This window comes from Tachyglossus aculeatus, chromosome 15 (assembly GCF_015852505.1).
Source record: "Tachyglossus aculeatus isolate mTacAcu1 chromosome 15, mTacAcu1.pri, whole genome shotgun sequence".
Lineage (NCBI taxonomy): Eukaryota > Metazoa > Chordata > Mammalia > Monotremata > Tachyglossidae > Tachyglossus > Tachyglossus aculeatus.
Window position 1 is genome coordinate 11,910,913 of NC_052080.1, and position 24,665 is coordinate 11,935,577.

The 24,665-nt window shown below is 40.8% G+C and overlaps 1 protein-coding gene across 3 annotated transcripts in view; it reads left to right on the forward strand.

Moving 5' to 3' along the window:
- The window catches only part of NLGN4X (neuroligin 4 X-linked), a 181,248-nt gene that overhangs the window by 87,068 nt on the left and 69,515 nt on the right, over nt 1–24,665 (forward strand). For 2 of the 3 annotated variants that reach the window (XM_038757161.1, XM_038757162.1), the window contains 2 exons: nt 2,978–3,037; nt 6,788–6,940. In XM_038757161.1, coding sequence (XP_038613089.1) covers nt 2,978–3,037; nt 6,788–6,940 — 213 coding nt within the window. The remainder of the gene's footprint in view (nt 1–2,977; nt 3,038–6,787; nt 6,941–24,665) is intronic. The other variant, XM_038757163.1, reaches the window with a different exon arrangement.

A 24,665-nucleotide genomic window follows, 5' to 3' on the forward strand; every position in this document is an offset into this window, starting at 1 on the left:
TGTAGCATTCATTGGGCTGAAATGTTGGTGATAGATTGGCACATGTATGGGTGCATTAAATCATATTTTGATGGTATTTGTTCAACACAATGATGCCAGGCACTGCATTAAGTGCTGGGGTATGTCCAAATTAATCAGGTTGGACACAGTCCCTGTCCCACGTAAAGTTTACAGCCTTCATTCCTGTTTTACAGATGAGGTAGTTGAGGCACAGAGAAGTGAAGTGACTTGCCCAAAGTCACACAGCAGGCCTGAGGAGCATGTGGCCTCATGGATGGATTCTAATTCTGGCCCTCTCACTTGGGTGCAGTGTGACCTTGGATAAGTCACTTACCTTCTCTGTGCCTCTGTTGCTTCATCTGTAAAATGGGGATTAAGACTATGAGCTCCACACGGGCCATAAACCGTGTCCAACCTGGTTAGCTCTTATCTAACCCGGCGCTTAGTTCGGTGCTTGGCACAGAGTAGGCAAAAAAAGAAATAGTGGGAGGACTGGAATCAGAATCTAGGTCGTCTGTTCTTTCCATCATCATCATCATCAATCGTATTTATTGAGCGCCTACTGTGTGCAGAGCACTGTAGTAAGCGCTTGGGAAGTACAAGTTGGCCACTAGGCCACACTCCAGCATCAGTTACGTTCTTGGCTTATTTGTGTCATGGGGTAGTTATAACTCGGTATATGACGGTACTTAATTTACCATCTCAAGGACAAAGACAAATGAAATACATTTCTTTGGAGCTTAGATATATTTGCATCTGGAAATGAAAGCTAAGCCAACGGGAGCAGGTGTATTTCCCATTCTAGATGCGATTAAGGATGGGTACGAGAGAATAAGAATAGACTTCAAATCAGATTTATTAAACCCTACCGGCCGGTGACTGTATTGTGTAGCTGCGCTATTCCACAGTAAAATTGGAATACGGTCCTTAGCTTTGCAGACTTAAAGACAGACACTGAAGATATGATAATAACCATAATGGTATATATAGAAAGGAAGGAATTTGGCCATCACTTTGATGGGTTTTTTGGTGGTTCGATTCACTGACCCGGTGAAGTGTCTTCCATGCCTAACTGCCATTTTGCAGTCTAGACTGTTTTACAGGACAGCAGGGTCCCTAACTCCCTAGAAGGAGTTTTCCTTGAGTGGTCTCCCAACTGGAATGTCACCTTCCATCACCCTCTAGCACTTAATACAGCGCCCAAACATTTAGTACACTGCTCTGAATGCAGTAAGCACTCAATAAATGCCACTGACTGACTGACTGACTCCTGGGAATCTCGCTCTGCGTGAGAGGCCGCTGATAAGAGGAAATACTGTTACATTAAGAGGATCTTAATTCCTGGATTTTTTTTTGCATATCCTTTAAAGCTGCATCATTCGTATTGACTTTGGCGGGATCGTTCTAATGTTTCCGCTTTCAGTGATGAAGCAAAAGAAAAATCTAGTGCCTGGTTTCTATGACTCTCGGTATCCTTTTTATAACAAGATGAATTCCGTGATTGATAATTAGGTAGAAAGCATTCTACCTCAGTGGTGCCCAAGGAGATTTGCCAGAGGGAGGGAAAAACACATGTTCCCTCTATTGCTTGTGCCGCCATTTCACGTTATAACCTGTGCTGGCCATCTAAAAGAAGTTGCTCACGTACAGCTGCTGCACAGACACACTCCGAGAGCCTTTAATAGTCACCGTGGATCATTGACACCAATCAGGATTGACGCGTCTCTGAAGAAGTCGTGGCCTAGTAGAAAAAACCCGGGTCTGGGAATTGGAGGATGTGGGTTCTAATCCCCGCTCTCCCACTCGTCTGCTGTGTGACCGTGGGCAAGTCACTTCACTTCTCTGAGCCTCAGTTCCCTCATCCGTAAAATGGGGATGAAGACTATGAGCCCATGTGAGTCATGGAGTGGGTTCAACCTGATTATCTTGTATCTACTCCAGTGCTTAGTTCAGTGCCTGGCACATAGTAAGTGCTGTACAAATACCAGTTCAAAAAGAAAAGCGCTTACACGTGTACATCCCTTTGGCAAGTAAATTACACCTCTTCCACACATGACCGCTACGTGCAAATTTGACAGTGTGTCTCATTCTTTGAGTCATGATACCTGCCTACCCAAGTAACTTTTCACTAAATTGGTCTTAGAATGAGATTTCTCGGACACACAATCCCATTCTTTAAACTCTTGGTAATAAATTGATTACCATAGCCTTTTTCAGATTTGAAACTTGCCATTGTTGAATTCCCGGGGAAGCTTGTGAAACTGGTTTCGTTTTAGTAGGTAGAGCCTGTGAAGTGTGGTTTACGATACTGGAAAGGGCTAATGGCTTGGAATGGGTTTTAACAATGGGGTCTTCCATTTGTGATTTGTCAAGCTTCCAAAGTGTGTTGCCCACTCAGAAGAGGAAGGAATGCATTCTCATGGAGCAGAATGTAGGACATTCTGGCCAGAAGCAACCCCTATTATGTGCCTAACTTTCCTAAAATCGTATCTTCTCCCCGAATTATATTTTGAATTCCTATTACGGCTTGCTTTAATGCTAAAATGACAAGGTTTAGAAAGGGTAGTATCTGGGCCTGGAATGTTATCATTTTGAAGTTGGCTTAAAAGTCCTTACCCAATTTGTATTATTACGTACTGAGAATTTGGAGAAACATTTGTATATTTAATATTTTGATTTAATCTTCTTAATCTTGCATTACCTTTGTTTTTGCAGCAATCACACTTTTAACCCCAAACTGCATTTTCACAGGATATCTTATATATTTTTTTCAAATGACATTTTGAATTTGTTCTTCTTGACATCTTTATGTTTCTATGCATTTTGCATCCATTTTTTGGAATTCAAATGTAACAGATTTTTACTTTTTGTGTTACATTTTTTTTTTTGGGTAGCGTCTCTCTCTCTTTTTTCCCAAATCTGCTGTTTTTGAATTCTCTTTTTTTCCCTTTATTTTCCCTCCTCACTATGACCCCAGGAGCCAACACAAAGAAAAGCGCAGATGATATAACCAGTAATGATCGTGGTGAAGATGAAGGTATTTTTTGGTTTTTTCCAAGCTCGACCCCCCTGATGCATGACTATGAATTTTTTTTTTCTTTTTCATTTCAACTTGCTATTTTTTCCTATACTTGAAAAAAAAGTGCACTTCAGTGTGCTTCTTTACTTTCTTGTTCTGTGGAGACCACTTCCATTTTTTTCCCCAAGTCAGCACATAAATGACTGCAGTCTCTTTGTGGGATAAGTGTAAAGGTTATTCCTAAATGTGTCAAGTGAGAAACTAAATAATATTTCATCAAAATACTGTATTTTACTCTTACACGGGAAGAGAAAATGGAAATTGATAACATGCATGCGTTCTTCCTTTCCCTCCTTCCGAAAAGAATTTTGTAAGTGCACCCTGAATTTTTAAACTCAAGCACTATCTTATATCATTTTTTTTCCCCTAAAACACTACAGATTTTTTTTTTTTTGGCAAATCGTTCAGTGCTTTCCTTTACAAATAGCCTGCTTCGAAAAATATCCTATTGGTATAGGAAAATGGTAACCGTTCACAGTAAAGCACACCAAAAAGTGGTAAAATGAGTTGTTATTGCTATCATTGACAATTTTCTTTAGTAACATTTTTAACAAACCTAGAGTATTCTAAGAATTGGGAAAGGTCAGAAAAGCTAGCTCTTTGTCTCCTTTTCACGAGAAAAATGCCTGAAAATATTTTTTCTTCTTGAAACATTCTTTGTTACTAAGGAAAATTTCTTCTCGAAGGATCTGAAATTGCTTGACTGCCGCTAGCCAGCACTGTTGATATGCAGCCATTTTGAAGGTGGAAGGTCGGTGGACTCCTTACAAAGAAATAGATATTCATCATCTGCCCCTCACGATGAAGAATGGAAATATCTTTAGGGTAGAAAAAAATCGGCCCCGACTTCCCAAGAAAGGTCCACAAGTTAGATTAGAAGACTTTTTTTTTCCTTCTCACTACTCACCTCCATAGTAAAGTACTTGGCAATCAATTTATTTACCTCAAAAAAATGAAGGTTTCAGAATAACCTTTAGCTCTAGAGGAGAGAGGTAGTTTCAAGGTGATAAAGTAGCCCAGCGTGTTACACCCGCTAGCTTGGTCGACTCCCTCGAAAACTATTTTTTATCAATTGCTCATTTTGCTGCTCTGGTTGGTTTAGTCTACAAATCAACTCATGTCTCAGCGGAGAAATTGTACCCACCTTGCTTTCGTGAGCCCGGTCTTTTCTTACCATTATTTCTCGACTTGGCCCTAAGTTCATTGGTTTGACATGGACTCAGTTCTATACTACCCGTAGAGTAGTTGCCTGATACAGTCAGTTTACTTCTTAATCCCTTTGTCGTTGAGTTTAGAACCACTGCGGTTCCCCTAGTCTTTTAGAAACCAGTGTTTCAGCTTTTTGTCACGTTTAATGTTCTAATTACCCTCCGTAGGGCCTTTCCAGCTCAATAACTTTCTCTGACAGGGTTCTGTGCACAGTACTGAAAATGCAACTTCGCTATTGCAAAAGTTTCAGATAATTTCAGCTTTAATGTCAAAGACGTGCCATTTTTAATTGCTGTGGCATCTGTGGGCCTACTAGCTGTGCTCTCTTGTACGGTCCCAAGCACTTTGTACAGTGCTCTGCACACAGCGCTCAGTAAATACCATTGATTGACCGATGGCTTATTACATCTTCAACATAAAAAAAAGGACCCCTCTGGTATTTTTCATTAAAGGTAAGCTATAACAATCTGATATTTTTCCTAAGGCAATGTGGAGAAACTATTTTTCATCTCTTTTTTAAAAAATTGGGGTCAAGTGCAGCAAAGTGATGAATGTGCATTCTGAAAATGTCAAATTAGTTTAAAACAGGTGAGAGATTGAAAGCAGCATGCTGAGAAGTTATTTCCTTCCTTCATCTGGCTTTAATGATAAAGCAAGTTTTCAGGAAATTAGTTTTACATTTGGAACTTCTAAACCTCACAATTCCCAAGTGGAAACCATTTTATTTCAGTTGTCAATTTATCACACACTCTTTCCTGTACTTTACTGTGAACAGCACTCTGTACAATTATCTGTGGCATTGATGATTGTTAATAGTGCCCAGCATACCATTGGCACTGAACAAATATTCATTAGTAATTTGATGATATTCTTTAGCAATTGCTGCCATTCTTGATCTTGAATGTAATGTGCAGTCCTAATGTATTTCCTCCCAACAGGACTAGAATATTCCTCACAGTAGATTCATATAGACCATAGAAAATATCATTGATATAAACCTACTGTAATTAGTATAGTGGGTATCTTCAGCCTATACACACAAACACAATGAAAAACCTTCTCCCAGGAGCTGAACTCCACATAAAATTCTATTTGAAAACTTTCAAATATTCACTTTATCAGGTTGTAGGACAAACATTCAAAAGTGATAGCATGTTTTGTACCATGAAAGGAAAAAATTCATTAGCGGTAGCACGCAGAGGCAAAACTAATTCACATGAGACAAAACTCATTGTAAAGCTTTCAAAAAGCCCCCTCATTTGTTGTCAGTAATAGCAAATATGTAATTGAATAACTGAAATTCATGCTAATTCTCTAAATTTGATCAAATCTACCTTGTTCCTGTATATATTTCAATAAAGCCCATACTAATTATCAATGATGTCTGAACTTCAGCCATTACAAACCATTTACAGAAAGTTCTTCTTCTAGATTGCGTCCACAAATTCATCACTACGGTCTCCACTAGCGTGAGTAGTATGATAACACAAGTGTATTTTTCAATGAGAAAATGTGCCATTTAAGCAGGTCCAACTAAATACCTGGAATACTTTACCCTTGGATCAGTAGATTAAAAAATTGGGGGATTTCAATAATTCAGACTTCCTTCTGGTGGAAAAAAAAACCACACATGCAACAGTGGGAAATGACATTATATGAACAATTTTTTTGAATCCAGTTTCAAGCTGGTGATAGCTAGTGATTTGTTTTCCTTATGATGCTTTTAAAAATGGGGTTCGTTAAGTGCTTACTATGTGCCAGGCACTGTACTAAGCACTGGATTAGATTCAAAGTGCAGTCCCTGTCCCTCATAGGGCTCACAGTCTTAATCCCCATTTTACAGGTGAGGTAACTGAGGCACAGAGAAGTTACTTGCCCAAAGTCAGAGCTGGAATTAAAACCCAGGTCCCTTGATCCCCAGTCCCCTGCTCTTTCCAGTAAGCCACACTGCTTGTTGCTCACCATCCTCCTTGTAAAGAGTGGTTAAAATGTTTCCAGTAGGATCTAAAAGATGATATTCTAAACTCTGGAAAAATGACTCCTCTATTATGATAAATTCAAATTTTACAGTGGCAAGGGGCCATTTTCTCATGAAACTGGTCCTGTGCAGAAAGTTCTTGTGCATCCTCAATCTTAACCAGCAGTACAACAAGAACCTCACAAAAGAAAAAAAAAAGCATTGACTCTCAGACTAAATTTCCCAGGATAGTTCCCTCCCCATACCCACAAATGTTTTATGGGTTTCCTATATGAAAGATAATTTCTGTGTCCCGGATTAGTAACGTTCATAGATAGCACATGGCTCATGCGGGAATCTCCCAGACGCATGAATCACATCATTTGAGGAACTATCAGCAACTGTAGTTTGCAAACAAAATACCCACCAACAAAAACAAAAAACAAAACTGCCAATGCAACATCAAGTCCACAATTCAAAAACGTATATCTATATTTTTCTTGTTGTTATTTTCCTTACTTGTATTCTTTTTCCACCTCCAGATATCCATGATCAGAACAGTAAGAAACCGGTTATGGTCTACATCCATGGTGGATCTTACATGGAAGGAACTGGCAACATGATTGACGGCAGTATTCTAGCAAGCTACGGGAATGTCATTGTTATAACCCTCAACTACAGGCTGGGCATTTTAGGTAAGTGACTCCTTCTTAGTTGCGGAAAGTGTCAAGCAGAGGTCACAACAATTCATCCTCTTTTCAGTTGCTCAGTAAAATGTTTTCTTTCATCTCGACTACTGACAGTCCACCGTCACTCTGCAGAAATGAGTAAGCCTGCCGAGATAATCGTTTTGAATATATCAGTGCGATCATAGTATCTCCCCCCATTCCTGCTGTATATCTGAGAGCTTTGTCTGGTCGGCACCTTAAAAATAAATTGAGCTTCACATTGCCTTTCCGTTCTTGGCTCAGGGTTGCCAGAACCTGGTGTGTCCCTATATGTTGCCAACTTGTACTTCCCAATCGCTTAGTACAGTGTTCTGCACACAGTAAGCAATCAATAAATACAATTGAATGAATGAATGAATGGTCAAGTAATAGGAGTCTCAGTAATAGCAAATATGTAATTGAATAACTGAAATCCATGCTAATTCTCTAAATTTGATCAAATTTGATTTGAAGTATGCCTATAATTCATTGAATGTAATAATATGCATGTAAAATAGCGTACCCCATATCCTGAGTAATGGCACGTTTGGAGGATGAAATCAATTCAGTATTATGGGCATGGCCACATTGAATGTGTGTGATTTTTAAAAAAGCTTTGCTGGAAAAAATAGGGACTCAAACGCCACTCAGAGAAATACATATACTTCATATCGATAATGAAAAAATCTGTTTAGTTATTTTTTCTATTTTGCTTTTTTAAAAAAAAAAAAGTTTTCTGGTTACCTTGCAGCAATTTCCAAGATCACGGACACCACATTTTGAAGTGAATATGGCAGATATTAATACCTCATTCTATTCTAAAAGCAAAATTTTATATATGTGAATCGCTGTGCAAAGCTTAGAACTCGCCACTCTTGTGCAAACCGTTTAGAACAGTGAAACTCCTTTAGAGGTCATAGCCAACCGCATGACTGAGGGAAATTGAGACATTCATGTTTAGTTTAGAAATGTGAGAAAAGGGATGCAACACTGCCATTTCAGACAGGGATGAGTTATTTAAAATCTCCACTTGGTTTTCATTCTAAAATGTGCATGGTGCCAAGAATTTTTTACCCTTCTTTCTTTCTTCCTTTGATTTTTGTAAGAGCCGAGCATTTTAGGATTTTTATTTTTAGTGAATTTTGCATGATAGTTTTTCCTTGACTATCAGTGTTTTTCATAGAGGATTTTGCCAGGTTAAAAGAGTTCTTGTTATTGCCTTGGCCATTCTGTAATTGAAACAGGAAATGAAGTTTCTTTGCTTTACTCCATTTTGTATAAGAAGGATCATTTGAACAAAGAGGTAGAAAAAGAACACAAGCTTATAGAGACACTTTGCAAATCTGTTTCAAAAAGAGCAGTGTGTTTTGGGGTATGTTGTAATATCAAGCCTTGAAAGAGCTTTGGGGCTGTCTTTTCTAAGCAAGGAGGTAGTTTGTTAAGGAGTTGTGGGTTTAGTTTAGAACAAAGTCTTCTGATGTATAGTTGAAATTGTGTTATCATTTAGAATGTTGGATGTCAGAAGATTTATTCTCTATCATATCGTTTCTGAACAGTTTAGCTGTTTCACAGAAGCTATAGCACTATTAAAAATCTAGATACTTTTAGAAAAAAAATCATCCATCGATCTAGACAGTCCTAATGGAGTGTCTCATTAAGACTTTTACTTCTTACTCATCCAAAATCTTAAAAAAAAAAGTATATGTGCTAAGGTACAGACTGCTAATGTCTTGGGAGCTATGGTTTAACAAATCTGAAATTAAAATTTTACATTCCATATATCATATTCTTATATTTGATTAACCTAAAGTATCATGTTTTTAGGCTTGTTGAATTTGGGGCTTTTGCTTTGTAATTTTGATTAATTATATGTTGCCAACTTGTACTTCCCAAGCGCTTAGTACAGTGCTCTGCACACAGTAAGCGCTCAATAAATACGACTGATTCATTGATTAAAAGTTTCAATCTTCATCTTAAGAAGTGAACTTTAAATTCAAGAAACGACCGTTGCCTGGATTGTAACAAGTTAGTTTCAGTTTCTTCCAAATCCAGGAACCATATCATGAGCATATATTTCAATCGCTTAATATCCGTCGTATGAATTAGGTTTATAAGATGAAAAATCTCCAAGTGGAATTGAAAACATGGGATAAATTTGACTTTGACATGAAGTTTTACTTTCTTAATCCTTCCGAGGAAATAGAACAAAAACAAGAAATTGAGAGTGCACAATTGTTTAAGTTTTCAGGGAAAAGGAGTCAAGGTTTTTTATATGTTACATAGAAGGGGTTTATTCTGGTTGCACTCGTCATGGTCAGCAACCCGTGGCCTTGTGGAAAGAGCAAAGTCCTGGGAGTAAGAGGACCTGGTTCTAATCCCGGCTCGCACCACTTGTTTGCTGTGTGACCTTAAACAAGTCATTTCACTTCTCTGTGCTTCGGTTGCCTTATCTGCAAAATGGGGATTCAGTACCTATTCTCCCTCCAATTTAGACTGTGAGTCCCATGTGGGACCTGATCATCTTCTATGTACCCCAGAGCGTGGTAGTGCGGCCGTCACAGAGTGAGCACTTAACAAGTGGCATTTAAGAAACCTAACCAACATATAAGAACAAGAAAGTGTGGGTGCTGGAAATAATGTTTCTTTAAGTTTTTAAGTCTTCATAATAATAATAATAATAATAATAATAATGGCATTTATTAAGCGCTTACTATATGCAAAGCACTGTTCTAAGCACTGGGGAGGTTACAAGGTGATCAGGTTGTCCCACGGGGGGCTCACAGTCTTAATCCCCATTTTACAGATGAGGTAACTGAGGCACAGAGAAGTTAAGTGACTTTCCCAAAGTCACACAGCTGACACATGGCGGAGCCGAGATTTGAACCCATGGCCTCTGACTCCAAAGCCCGTGCTCTTTCCACTGAGCCGCGCTGCTTCTTCATCACATTCGTTTCAGAGGATTCTGCTAGGTCTATCTTCAAAGGTAAAATTTTTGAGCTTGGAGTGTGAAGAGGAAAAGATCAAAATAATAGTAATAATAATAATAATAATGGGATTTGTTAAGTACTTATTTGTCAAGCACTCTTCTAAGCATCGGGGAAGATACAAAATAATCAGATCAGACACAGTCCCTGCCCCACACAGAGTCTTTAAGTAGGTAGGAGAACAGGTATTGAATCCCCATTTTATAGTTGAAGTAACTGAGGACCAGAGAAATGAAGTGACCTGCCGAAGGTCACCCAGCAGGCGCGTGGCAGAGCTGGGAATACAATCCAGTTTCTCCGACTCCCAGGGGAGTGCTCTTTCCAGTAGGACACACTCCTCGTCAAACAAGGAAATGTTTGTGTTTGAAGATGATAGGACCGCTGAGGAGGTTTTCTCCGGGCACTCCAGAATAGTGAAGAGATCAAAGTGTGTGCCCAGTGAAGCGTATCCTCTGTTTTATTGACTCATATGTCATTGCCAGAGAGTGCCTGGCCCAGTTTCCAAATTTCCCTCTGAGGGTCCTGACCTTCAATCAATCAACCAGTGTTATTTATTGAGCACTTAACTGTGTGCAGTACGAAATGCTTGCAAGAGTACAACAGAGATGGTGGACATTCCCTGCTTCATTCAGGGATTATGTCAGAGAGCAATGTGATTCACATGTGTGTGTTTGGAAAGAGTGATGCGTGACTTACTGTCTTTCCACCCTTGGTAGCTGTAAGAGCCTTTAACTTCTGATGACCTCTAGCTACTCTCGTAAACCCATCACTGTTTTTCCAGCTGCCTCTTAATGCAACGGTGCCTTTGTTCTAAGGAGTTATAGCAATTGAACCCAAGTTATCCGTTCAGTGGAAAAAGAGCGTGGCCTAGTGGAAAGAGCCCAGGCCTGGAGTCAGAGGGTCTGAGTTCTAAGTCCTGGCTGGGCCATTTTCCTGCTGTGTGATGTTGGGAAAATCACTTAATTCTCTATACCTCAGCTTGTTCATCTGTAAAATGGGGGTGCAGTACCTGTTAATAATAATAATGGCATTTATTAAGTGCTTACTATGTGCAAAGCACGGTTCTAAGCGCTGGGGAGTCTACAAGGTGATCAGGTTGCCCCACGTGGGGCTCATAGTCGTAATCCCCATTTTACAGATGAGGGAAGTTAAGTGACTTGCTCAGAGTCACACAGCTGACAAGTGGCGGAGCTGGGATTCGAACCGATGACCTCTGACTCTAAAGCCCGTGCTCTTTTCACTGAGCCATGCTGCTTCCCTGTTCTTCCTCCCACTTGGACTGTGAATCCCATTTTGGATTGTGTTCTGTCTACCCCAGTGCTTAGTAGAGTATTGGAACTAGTAGGCATTAAATAAATGCCATTATTATTTGTGCTGTTGTGTCCCAGAGACAAGCTCAGACTTCCCTTTCATTGTACCATTAGGGAACTTCTTCTGACAGAGGTCTTCACTTCATCTCGCCAAACAGCCGCATGTTATCGTGCCTTTGTGACCTGTCCAGAGGGAAAGTTGTGACACTAAGCATCCCTTATATTCTTGTGGACTTCCTGCCTTGGGGACTTAATTGTTGGATTTCTTTTTTCAGCATTTAAGGTTAACTATTGGACAGTTTGCTCTGTAAAGCTCCTAGAATACCAAGTTTATAATATACCCCAAGGCAATGATGGACATTTTTATTTGGTTTTCTGGTGCTTTTTTTTAATATATCCAAGAACTGCCTAAATCACTTTCACCCGCTCTGTATTTTGGATGAAAATAGTTTTTGAATTTAATTTCCTTTTTGGAGGTTAATACATGATCTTCATCTTTCTCAAGCCTATTGTCACTCCAAAACACTGTGCTGATTATGCATAGGGGACTCTAATTTTTTTTCATATCTTAGCTCACATCCACTTCCCAGTCATCAGCATGTAGGAGTTCCAAAATGATTGCCCAAAGGCCTTCTGATGGGATCAGTAGCTATTTGAGGTGGGAGAGTGGGCTTCTTTGGCCCATCTTTGGCTGCAGAATCAAGAGCCTGAATTCATTCATTCATTGTTGTATTTATTGAGCGCTTACTGTATGCAGAGCACTGTACTAAGTGCTTGGGAAGTACAAGTTGGCAACATATAGAGACGGTCCCTACCCAACAGTGGGCTCACAGTCTAGACATGTTGCACAGTGATTGACCAGAGGGCTAGAAGGAAATGGACACATCCATGCGATTAGTTTCCAAAGTGTGTCCTTATTGGTTGATCACTAGCGTGTATATTAGACAAGTCTGTCTGCCCCTCAGTATCTCATGGGGTTTCAGCGATCCGTTCATCTTTCAGGTTTGGTTAGACTTAATACTGCACCCAATACTAAGCACTGCTTGTTTCTCTTCCATTTGTGAAAGAGCAATTCTAGCGAAGCATCGTGGAATTCATTTTACCCAAAGTGGTTGAACTTAATGACCTTTATTTTTCTTTTAAGCTTCCCAAATAATGTCAGAGTGAGAGAGTGGAGGAAAAATGTCTCTAGCAGCAATGCTTAAAATGTTAGAATAATTGTTGGTATTTTTTCCTGGTTTTCCTTGGCTCCTTTGAATTTAGTACATTTTTAAAAGTCATTCAAGACTATAAGATGTTTTCAGCAGATTTTTATAGGGATGGCTTGCTAGATGGTATGTCTTTGAGAGGAACTGCAGTTCTCATTTCTTGAATTTTCAAGTACCACATGAATTAATTCTCGTCTCCTTTGTCCATTCTACTCAGGTAAATGTACTCTGTCTCCTAAAGGTAATTCTCAGTTTTGAATTTCATTTCTTTCTTCCAATGCATAGCCTAGGTTTGAATAGCTACTACAGCTGATTTGATCCCACCTTTCCCACCTTCTAAGCCATCTTAACTTCTACTTCCACCCGAAAGCCGCTAAGATTAAGTGGCAAGGCCTTCTGGCTTCCTGCCACAGCCAGCAAAAAATTTCCCTTAATAAGAGGGATGGTGTGTAAAGAATGAACATATAAAATAACTCGAATGATTCTGTTTACTCATATCCATTAGAGTGCAAGTTCCTTATGGACTACATACCTAAATTCCTTATCGACTCCATGCACGAATTATTCCAAAATGGGTGCTGTTTGTAAACAGTAAAATCCCAACTCCTTAAATGTCCATTTTTTTTTAAGTTACCAAAGAACTACTCTGCAGGTTGGAGTGTTTCACCCAGGAATAGAATTTTGAAATGGAGAGAAAAGAAGATCTTTGACTACAAATGTGCTGGGTTTGAAATATATATATGTATATATATATTTCTGAAGCTATATGGAGCTTTATGTATAAGCCATGAATATTTTCACTAGGGAAAGAACAAGTAATAATAATAGTGATGGTATTTGTTAAGCACTTACTGTGTGCCAGGCACTGTACTAAGCACTCGGGTGGGTACAAGCAAATTGAGGAGGACACAGTCCCTGGTCCATGTTGGGCTCAGTGCTAAATTCATTGTTCCCATCATCAGATGATTCCCTGACTGCAGAGCTCCTTGGGGCATATGTTGCAGTTTCCATATCTTCATCAGTTCCCTCATCTGTAAAATGGGGATTAAGACTGTGAGCCCCACGAGGGACAACCTGATGACCTTGTAACCTCCCCAGCGCTTGGAACAGTGCTTTGCACATAGTAAGCACTTAGTAAATGCCATCGTTATTATTAGACACTCATCAATTTCTTGTAGCATGGTAACAGGTTTTAACAGTTGGAAAGTGGGATTGTGTTCTCAAAGCAGCATATCTGGTTCCTTTATTCATTCACCGATGGAGCTAGAATTTTATTTTAGAACAGTGTTTGGCACATGGTGAGTGCTTAACAAATACCACTATTATTATTATTATTATTATTATTACATGCCCCAGATGTAACAGGAGGAGACTGATACGATCTGAGTCTTTCCACTTCCTGCAGGCTTCTTTACCTTCCTTTGAAACTTTAAATAATTTCTAAGAATTCTCATTTTCTGGTAGCCATGGACACATTTATTTTTTCAGCATGAAATGCATCTAGGTCCATGAAAAGTTCAAGTGTAGAGAGAGAAAGGAAGAGGTGAGTCCCATAGCAACAGGAAGAAAAAAGAAGGTGAAACAACACGGGTTATAAGACAACCAATAGCCAAGTGTTTTGAAGGGAAGAAACAAAAGACATTGAGAGGTCAGAACAGACTGCTAATGAACAAGGAAAGGTTACATGCAAAATAGGGAAGAAAGGGACTCAAAAACAGTAAGTAATAAACGGTACAAGATACAGAACAGACAAAATGTAGACTAGATCTGAAAGGAGACTGGACTAACAAGTTAGATATTTTAAAAGAATGATCTATAAAATTAGAAAGAATGTGTGAAGGGGTTTTTTTTAGCTCGTTTTTTTGCTTCTCAAGACCAGCTCATTAAAAAGATTAGCTAAATGGATGAACAGAATATTCAGGATCAGTGATAAGGTTATCTTTTAAAATGTAAATAGGTTGCTGTGGAAGTTGGACATTAAATTTATACATAACACTTCACTCATTTTAAAGGTACATGTCTCTATTCACAGAAGAGATTATGGTAAAGAAGTTCCAAGTATCGAAGACATTTTTTTTTCCAGGAATCACGGGTACTGGAGAGGAGAATATAAAGGAGATGTCAGTGGGTTCTTCAGCCTATGTAGAAGCCTTGTCATACAGGGTGATACCAGCCACACTTTATAACTGAATAATAATAAATGAGGGTATTGTTAAGCGCTTACTAAGTCTCAGGCACTGTACTAAGTGCTGGGGTAGATACAAGAGAATCGGGTTGGACATAGTCCCTGTCCCATATGGGGATCACAGTCTGAATCCCCATTTTACAGGTGAGGAAACAGGCTGGGGAGCGAAGTGACTTGCCCGAGGACACACAGCCGACAAGTGGTGGATCCGGGATTAGAACCCAGGTCCTTTGACTCCCAGGCCTGAGGTTTTTTTCACTAGGCCATGCTACTTTTCCATCTGTTGTCCATTTCTTCTTCAAGCCCGTCTAAACCTGGGACCCCTTAGCAACTGCCCGGCACATAGTAATCGCTTAACAAATACCATAACCCCCCCCCCGCCACCAACAAAAAAACTAAGGGAAAAAATAGCGCACAGTTTCGTGACACAACTGAGGTGATTTCCAACATCTCCGCTTTTCACTTGGAAAATGTTGAATGTTGTTCAGAACTGTAGGAAAGGATGAGCTATCCAAGGGGGCTAAGGCACACACCATCAGTTACATGAAGCAGCACTGCCGTCTGTCGATGACTGCGCTCTTGAGGCACATAGACCAGAAAAAATTCAGATAATTGTGAATCACTTGGTAGTTTTGGCACAGCACTACAGGCTGACAGTAAACTGGAAGGTAAGCGAAGCCTTTAAATGAAGTCTAACGTAGGGAAGTTCTGCACATCACAAAATGTTTTCACTGAACACAGGGAGAATAACGCCGTCGCACAATTCAGCTGCTTCGTGCATACGCTAACCTATCTTGAACAGACTAGGGAGAAAATGATAAGAAATCAAGAATGGCTATTGAGATTGTTCTCCAGCACTCAGTACAGTGCTCTGCACAAAGTGTTCAACAAATACTGTCGATTGGTTGATAGAGTGCGGGGACAATGGCGCATCGAGTGTCTATACAGTGGAATGTCCCCAAAGCTGTTGAGGAGCAGCCTGGCCTAGTGGAAAGGGAGTCAGAGGTCCTGAGTGAGTTCCAATCCTGACTCTGCCGAATGCTCACATTATGACCTTGGGCAATTCACTTAACTTATTTGTGCCTCAGTTCTCTGGTTCTCCCTGCCACTTAGACCATGAGCCCCGTGTGGGACAGAGACTGTGTCTAACCAAAGTCACTTCTGTCCACATGGCTCAGTGGAAAGAGCACGGGCTTTGGAGTCAGAGTTCATGGGTTCAAATCCCGGCTCTGCCAATTGTCAGCTGTGTGACTTTGGGCAAGTCACTTAGCTTCTCTGTGCCTCAGTTACCTAATCTGTAAAAAATGGGGATTAAGACTGTGAGCCCCCCCGTGGGACAACCTGATCACCTTGTAATCTCCCCAGTGCTTTGAACAGTGCTTTGCACATAGTAAGCGCTTAATAAATGCCATTATTATTATTATTATTATTTGACACAGTAAGTACTTAACAAATAGCATAAAAAAATCTGTAGTGGTATCCAGCGTGGCTCAGTGGAAGGAGCATGGGCTTTGGAGTCAGAGGTTGTGGGTCCAAATCCCGGCTCCGCCAATTGTCAGCTGTGTGACTTTGGGCAAGTCACTTCACTTCTCTGCCTCAGTTCCCTTATCTATAAAATGGGAATTAAGACTGTGAGCCCCACGAGGGACAATCTGATCACCTTATAACCCCCCAGCCCTTAGAACAGTGCTTTGCACATAGTAAGCACTTAATAAATGCCATTGTTATTATTATTATTATCCCAACTATGGCTGTGAGGGCTATACCAATTTCAGAAGGCAGATCCAGCTTCTGGACCAATTTCATGAGTGACATCAGTGAACCATCCTCAGCATCAAATGTCAGGGCCAGGTTACTGACGGCTCTTGGCCGCACCAGCATTGAAACAGTGCTTTCAGAAACACAGTAATAATAATTATGGTATTTAAGAGCTTACTATGTGCCAGGCACTGTACTGAACACTATACAAGCTAATCAGGTTGGACACAGTCCACGCCCCAAGTGTGGCTCCCAGCCTTAATCCCCATTTTCAGATGAGGTAACTGAGGCCCGCAGAAGTTAAGTGACTTGCCCAAGGTCACACAGCCGGCAAGTGGCGGAATGCCGATTAGAACCCAGGCCCTGTGTTCTACCCATTAGGCTACACTGCTTCTCTAGCAACGCCCTGGGCAGGACATTGAGAAGAATGGAATATAGCGAAATAGCCAAGGAGCCGTTCTCTGCTAAACTCAAGCAGGATAAGTGCTGATGGGGGATGTAGAACAAGCATTTTAAGTAGAGTGAAGTAAACTTGAAACCATGATAGCAGTCTAGTACAGAGAGAACACTGTAGCAGATATCGGGGAGCAATGGAGAGAGCAGTTTGTTGAGTGGAGTGTTCCCAAACATTGAATCCCAAAGGCCAATCTCTGCTTGTTCTTCTTGAGATCTTTGGATCCATCAATCAAACTTATTGAGTGCTTGTTGTGTGCAGAACAGTGCACCTAGCAATGTAACAGAGTTGGCAGACACATTCCCTTCCCACAGTGAGCTTACACTGTAGAGGGGGGAGACAGGCATTAATATAAATGAATAAATTAGGGCTATGGACAGAAGTACTGAGGGGCTGAAGGAGCGGTGAATAAAGGGAACCGATCAGGGTGACTCAGAAAGGAGTGGGAGGAGAGGAAATGAAGGCCCTTTGGAGGAGATGTGCCTTCAATAAGGCTTTGACGTTGGGGCCTCTCGAATATGAAGATGGAGAGCGTTCTAGGCCAGAGGCAGAATGTGGGCGAGAAACAAGATAAAAGATGGAGTTACAGTGAGTAGATTGACATTAGAGGAGTGAAGTATACAGGCAGAGTTTTAGATAATAATAATAATAATAATGGTATTTGTTAAGCGCTTACTATATGCAAAGCACTGTTCTAAGCACTGGGGGGGGATACAAGGTGATCAGGTTGTCCCACGTGGGGCTCGCAGTCTTAATCCCCATTTTACAGAGGAGGGAACTGAGGCACAGAGAAGTGAAGCGACTTGCCCAAAGTCACACAGCTGACAATTGGCGGAGGTGGGATTTGAACCCCTGATCTTTGACTCCAAAGCCCGTGCTCTTTCCACTGAGCCACGCTGCTTCTCACGATGAAGGAAGAGGGGGTAAAGTGATTTAAAGCCGATGGTAAGGAGTTTGATGTGGAGTTGGATGGGCAACCGTGGAAGCTTCTTGAGGATCAGGGAGGATTAGCCGAAGTCCACCGCAGCTGGACTGTAATCACTTTCTCTAAAAGTGGAAGCTGATAAAACCCTATGCTCTGTCCAAAGGCTACTATAAAACTTCCTCGGTATTCGGGGTCCGATAGGGAACTCTTCAGGTGCAAAATTGCTAAGAAATGGATTCACTTTTACAAAGAACCGTTTCATTTTTCCTCAGGAGTTATTGGTTCCCATGCAATTCAAAGTTCATAGAGTGAATAGAGAAGTTTTTCATCTAATAGATTCCTAAAAGGAGCATTTGTAAAAGGGCAGGAATTGGGTTTCTGCTCTTTAAGGGCATTTTAATCAGGTTCCAATGTTTTCAGAGATTCAAAATAGAAAAAGATATTCTTCATAAAGCAGAGTGGCTATGTGAAATGGATGGGAAATGGGAGTCAGGAAACTCACGTCTCCAGGCTCTGCTCCTTGCCTGTTGCATAACCTTGGGCAAGTCATTAACATTCTCTGTGCCTCAGTTTCTTTATCAATTTAAGTGGGGATAAATATCTATTCTTCCGTCTTAGATTGAGCCCCATGTGGGACAGGGACTGGGTCCAATCTGATTATGCTTTATCTACCAAAGTTCTGCACATATACATAATGTTTAATATGTTTTGTTTTAATATGTTTTGTTTTGTTCTCTGTCTCCCCCTTCTAGACTGTGAGCCCACTGTTGGGTAGGGACCATCTCTATATGTTGCCAAATTGTACTTCCCAAGTGCTTAGTACAGTGCTGTGCACACAGTAAGCGCTCAGTAAATACGATTGAATGAATGAATGAATAATAAATGCCATCGTTTCCAACCATAGCTTCCTGGCAATCATCATCAATAGTATTTTTTGAGTGCTTATTCTGTGCAGAGCACAGCACTAAACTCTTGGGAGAATACAAAATATTGGAGTTGGTAGACACATTAGGCTGTCTTATACTGGGTGAGAGTCAGCGCTGTCTTATATTTTCCCGAAACATCGAACAGGAGATCACAATGATCACATTGATTTTTTTGCACTGTGGTTTCTCATTTTTATATGCAACATCACTTATTCAAGGCATGGGGGTGGAGTGGGAATTTAAAGAATCCATCTTTAATGTCCATTTTTCATGGGGTACTTGGTGGTATCATGCCATGACAAGCAAGTCAAAGTGAATCTCCAAATATCACGTAAGAATGTATCTAACTGAAAATTTTATTCCTTTGTGATTTTCAAAATTACCTTTTTGTGGAATTCCTGTTATAATAAGAAATGAGTGCTGAATTAAATATTTCCCTTTTTCACTCCCTTCTATATCCAATAGACAAATCAAAGGGTTTTTGCACCTTCCTGCAAGCCGTTTCTTGTTATCTTGAAGGTTTTCATTAATTTAAAACATTGCTATGTCCTTACTGTAAAGAAAAAGGAAGATAATGCATACTCTTTAATTATATTGATTGGTACAATATATATTTTGTAATTTATGGGAAGAATTTATATACTAGGAAGCACTAATGCTGCAGTGATAACTTGGTTATCAAATTACCAGCCGATTCGAATAAGAATTTGTCACAATGGATTTTTTTTAAATCCTCTAGCTTCATCTCTGACAATGACATCATAACATTCAATAGTGGTAAAGGTCAATGGGGGGAAATAACTGGAAAAATATTGAGTGAATCAGGGCCCTACTTCACGATGGATGTAAGTGGATTCTTCGGCAAATATCTGTAGGTAAAGGTTAGGAGTTGAGCAGAGTCATCAATTCTCATCTTTTCGTTTTGCTTCTTAATGGAAAATGATGACTTTCACATAAGGATTGGAATGATGTCTTTTGCAGGCATTTATTATTGCTTACAGTTGCAAAGCTTCATTTCAACCTGAGATTGATTAAAGAAGAGTAAAATAATGAGGGATGTAATGAAATTACATTTGGGAATGGTAAGCAGACTTGTTTCAGAGAAGATAAAACCCCTAGAAAATTCATTTTTACAGGTTTTTTCTCTCTCTTTACTAAATTCCAACATCTTCTAACATTTTCCCAACATTTCTTTTCCCAAAATGCAGGAGATTCAGGAACAAGCATGCCAAAACTATATTTTAGTCTTCCTAAGGCTTTTAGAGAACCTGATAAGATTGAGAAAAGCACATGATCTCCCCTGTGGGTAGGATGCAGAGTCTACTGACCTTGATAAGTCCTTAGAAAATGGACATTTCAGTTCAGTGCTTAATTCTGCCATTCGGACCATATTTGCACTTCCAAATGGTAGCATTTAGCATTTTAAATGGTAAAACCCCATTTGCGGAAGGTAGCGAACAGATAAAAACAGTGATTGTTGAGGTGGTTATCTTTCTTAATCTTTGGTCAGCAAATGATATTAACAAGATGTAACATGGGTACCCCAGGTCCATCGTCCTTTTCTGGTACAGAATCAACCAGTCGGTCAGTGGTATTTATCAAGTATTTACTGTGTGCAGAACACTGTACTCAACACTTGGGAGGGTTTAGAAGAGTAGGTGGAATTGATCCTTGTGCTCAAGGAGCTCATTGTATGGTTCTAGGGAATGCGTGAGTAATGATTTTTACCTCAGGGCCAGTCCCTATCCTTCATTAGTAATAATTATGGTACTTGTTAAGCACTTACTATGTGCCAAGCACTGTTGTAAGCACTGGGGTAGATATGTTAATCAGGTCAGACACAGTCCCTGTCCCACATGGGGGGGTCACATTCTTAGTCCCCTTTTTATAGATGAGGTAACTGAGGCCCAGAGAAGTGAAGTGACTTACCCAAGGTCACACAGCAGACATAAGGACTGAACTCCTTGTCTTCCCTCCCAAACCTTGTCCTCTCCCTGATTTTCCCATCTCTGTTGACGGCACTACCATCCTTCCCGTCTCACAAGCCCGCAACCTTGGTGTCATCCTCGACTCCGCTCTCTCATTCACCCCTCGCATCCAAGCCGTCACCAAAACCTGCCGGTCTCAGCTCCGCAACATTGCCAAGATCCGCCCTTTCCTCTCCATCCAAACTGCTACCCTGCTCATTCAAGCTCTCATCCTATCCCGTCTGGATTACTGCACCAGCCTTCTCTCTGATCTCCCATCCTCATGTCTCTCTCCACTTCAATCCATACTTCATGCTGCTGCCTGGATTATCTTTGTCCAGAAACGCTCTGGGCATATTACTCCCCTCCTCAAAAATCTCCAGTGGCTACCAATCAATCTGCGCATCAGGCAGAAACTCCTCACCCTGGGCTTCAAGACTCTCCATCACCTCGACCCTCCTACCTCACCTCCCTTCTCTCCTTCTACAGCCCAGCCCGCACCCTCCGCTCCTCCGCCGCTAATCTCCTCACCGTACCTCGTTCTCGCCTGTCCCGCCATCGACCCCCGGCCCACGTCCTCCCCCGGGCCTGGAATGCCCTCCCTCTGCCCCTCCACCAAGCTAGCTCTCTTCCTCCCTTCAAGGCCCTGCTGAGAGCTCACCTCCTCCAGGAGGCCTTCCCAGACTGAGCCCCTTCCTTTCTCTCCCCCTCGTCCCCCTCTCCATCCCCCCCATCTTACCTCCTTCCCTTCCCCACAGCACCTGTATATATGTATATATGTTTGTACATATTTATTACTCTATTTATTTATTTATTTATTTATTTTACTTGAACATATCTATCCTATTTATTTTATTTTGTTAGTATGTTTGGTTTTGTTCTCTGTCTCCCCCTTTTAGACTGTGAGCCCACTGTTGGGTAGGGACTGTCTCTATATGTTGCCAATTTGTACTTCCCAAGCGCTTAGTACAGTGCTCTGCACATAGTAAGCGCTCAATAAATACGATTGATGATGATGATGATGATGATATGGTAGAGTCAGGATTAGAACACATGAACTTCTGACTCCCAAGCCCATGCTCCATTCCCTAAGCCACGCTGCTTCATAAGTGTCCGAGGGCCTATAATTGCGAGCGTTCCAGGAGGAGAAGGGATGGAAGAGGGTTTATCCTGCAGAAATAAGACCACTTCCCGCCGTGACTGCTTCCGTGCGGTTCCCTGGAGTGAAAATCACTACTCGCACATTTCCTAGAATCCCAAACCATTCAGTGAGCTCCTTGAGTACTAGGAACAATTCCACCTACTCTTTTACACCCTCCCAAGTGCTTGAGTACAGTGTTACTGCCCCTTCTTCCCTTTCCCTGATCCTCTTTTGTCCTCCCCTCCTTTGTTCGCTTCTTTTTCTATTATTCATTTCCTTAATGTTTCGTTTCCCCTAAAGAAAAGTGAGTCAGCTATCAACCCCTGCTACCGAGAAGATCTTTCCTCCAATCCTCTAACCAGCTGTGAACACTTTTGAAAATCGTCCTAGTAATAGCAGGATGTGTTTATTGTTTTAATTTAACATCATTGACGGGATCATTTGGAAACCCGAAAGACAGTGCAAAGCGCATGGTCGGTAATTATTGTCTATTCAACATACTGTGAGGGAAATTTTTCTTTCTTAAAATTTTAAGTTCTTTGAGCTCCCTGTGGGCAGGGAATGTGTCTACTAACTCCGCTGTATGGCGTAGTGGATAGAGCACAGGCGTGGGAGCCAGAGGATCATGTGTTCTAATTCCTGCTCTGCCTCTTGTCCTCTTTTTGACCTTGGGCAAATCACTTCACTTCTCCGGGCCTCAGTTACCTCATCTGGAAAATGGAGATTGAGATTGTGAGTCCCACGTGGGACAAGATCACGTCCAACCTGATTTTCTTGTATCCACTCCAGCGTTCAGCAGAGCGCCTGGCACCTAAATATGTGCTTAACAAATACCACAATTATCATTATTATTACTCACCCAGTAAGTGCTCAATAAGTGCAATTGATTGCTTGACTAAACTATCATGAAAACGGATGTTCTCCCTCCTGAAGAGTTCAAATATATTTTTGCTGGCTCCAAATTTGTGAGGGTTAAATTGGAAGGAGAAAACATCATCTTCTTTGATGAATACGGAATGGGATGCACTGCGTTTTATGCCCACTTTTGACCTGTTGCCTGTGTTCGTAATAAGGCTTCAGCTAAATGGGTCACCGGCACAATTTTCCCGTGAGCTCAGACAAGCCATTGCTTAGGTATGGAGTGTTCCGAGTTCTTGTTTTGAAGCCCCAGCCTCTCAAGTAGTAACAAGACTCTAAGGTCATTCTTCTAGCTGTGACCAAAATGGTCTACATCAAGCATCACTTTTTTTTTTATCCAAAGATCAAATATGTTTCTTCTGAAGGGTTGTACATCTAAAACTAACGGAAGTTTTCTTCTGGCATTAGCCTCTTTCAGCAGTGCAGAATCTTTCTTCTTTTATAACTAGCTCTTTCATTTAATTGTGAATGAGTACTGTACTTACTAGACAATAGAGAACTCTTCGTCATCTTTCCATCACAAGTGTGACAATTCTAAAGGACCCTGTTGAAACTGTAAATAGTCTCACCAGTCTTTTGTAAAAAAGTAAAGGAGACAGTCGTAAGTACTTTCTATTCTAACCTTTTGATTGAGGCCCCTATTAAATATTCAGATTGATTTTCTTGTCACAGTGCCTATCTTTTTCTACCATACATGAGTCTTACGTGGGACAGGGATTGCGTCTGACCTGAACGGCTTGGCATGTAATAAGCATTTAACCAGAAACAGCATAGCCTGGTGAATAGAGCATGGGTTTAGGAGTCAGAAGGACCTGGGCTCTAATTGCGGCTCTGCCACTTATCTGCTGTGTGACTCGGGCAAGACACTTCACTTCTCGGTGCCTCAGTTACCTCATCTGTAAAACAGGGATTAAGACTGTGAGCCCTACATGTGACATGGACTGTATCCAACCTGATTAGCTTGTATCTACCTCAGTGCTTACAACAGTGCCTACCACATAGTAGGTACAGAAAACATACCATAAAAGGAAAAAAAAACCCACAAATGCCATAAATGATTATCCACTCCCGTGCTTAGTACAGGATTTGGCATGTAGTAAATGCTTAATAAATATAATGATGATAATGATACGTGCTTAGCATGTGTATCTGTGTCCTTTGGACAGTTGATATTCACCCCAGCCCCACAGCATTTATGTACAAAGCTTTAAATCATATATCATAAATTACTTATATTTGTGCCCCACCTCTTCTTCTAGACTGTAAGATTGTTATGGGCAGGGGTTGTGTTTGCTAATTCTGTTGTACTCTCTCAAGCACTTAATACAGTGCTCTGTACTGAGTAAACTCTCCGTAAATTGAGATTGGTTAGCATCTTCTAAAATACCATGCAAGCACTAGCAGGGCCCAATACTTTATCATCAAATAACCTAATTGAGTGTTGCCATCAACTGGTTCAATAAGCACAACGCCATTCCCGATTCCGGGATAACAAAATTTTTTGATGGAACTTAAGTAAAAAAATATTCAGGGTAGAAAGTATTTGGAGAATTGCTTTGTCTTCTCAGTTAAATCATAAAGGTCTTGTTTCAGGGAGGTTGAGTTCACCAGCAGGCAGATCCATGCAGTTCAGATTGGTGTTGTTCTGACGATATCCAGGACCATCTGACAGATTTGGAAGTGTCACGAGCATTATTTAGCAAAGACCACCTGGCTGATGATAGCAGCCCTCACGGCTCATTGGGAAATTGGCCCCAGTCCAGGAGGAAAATTAAGGAATCACAGTGAATAGTAACCAAAATGTTAAAACTACCTTTCACACAGGAAGGGCATTGTTTGTTTCCTTCAAGCTCTAAGAACCTATCACTGATACGTTACAAAATAAGAAAATGTACAACTTTCAAATATTTTATACGTAATAAACATGATTTTTCCGG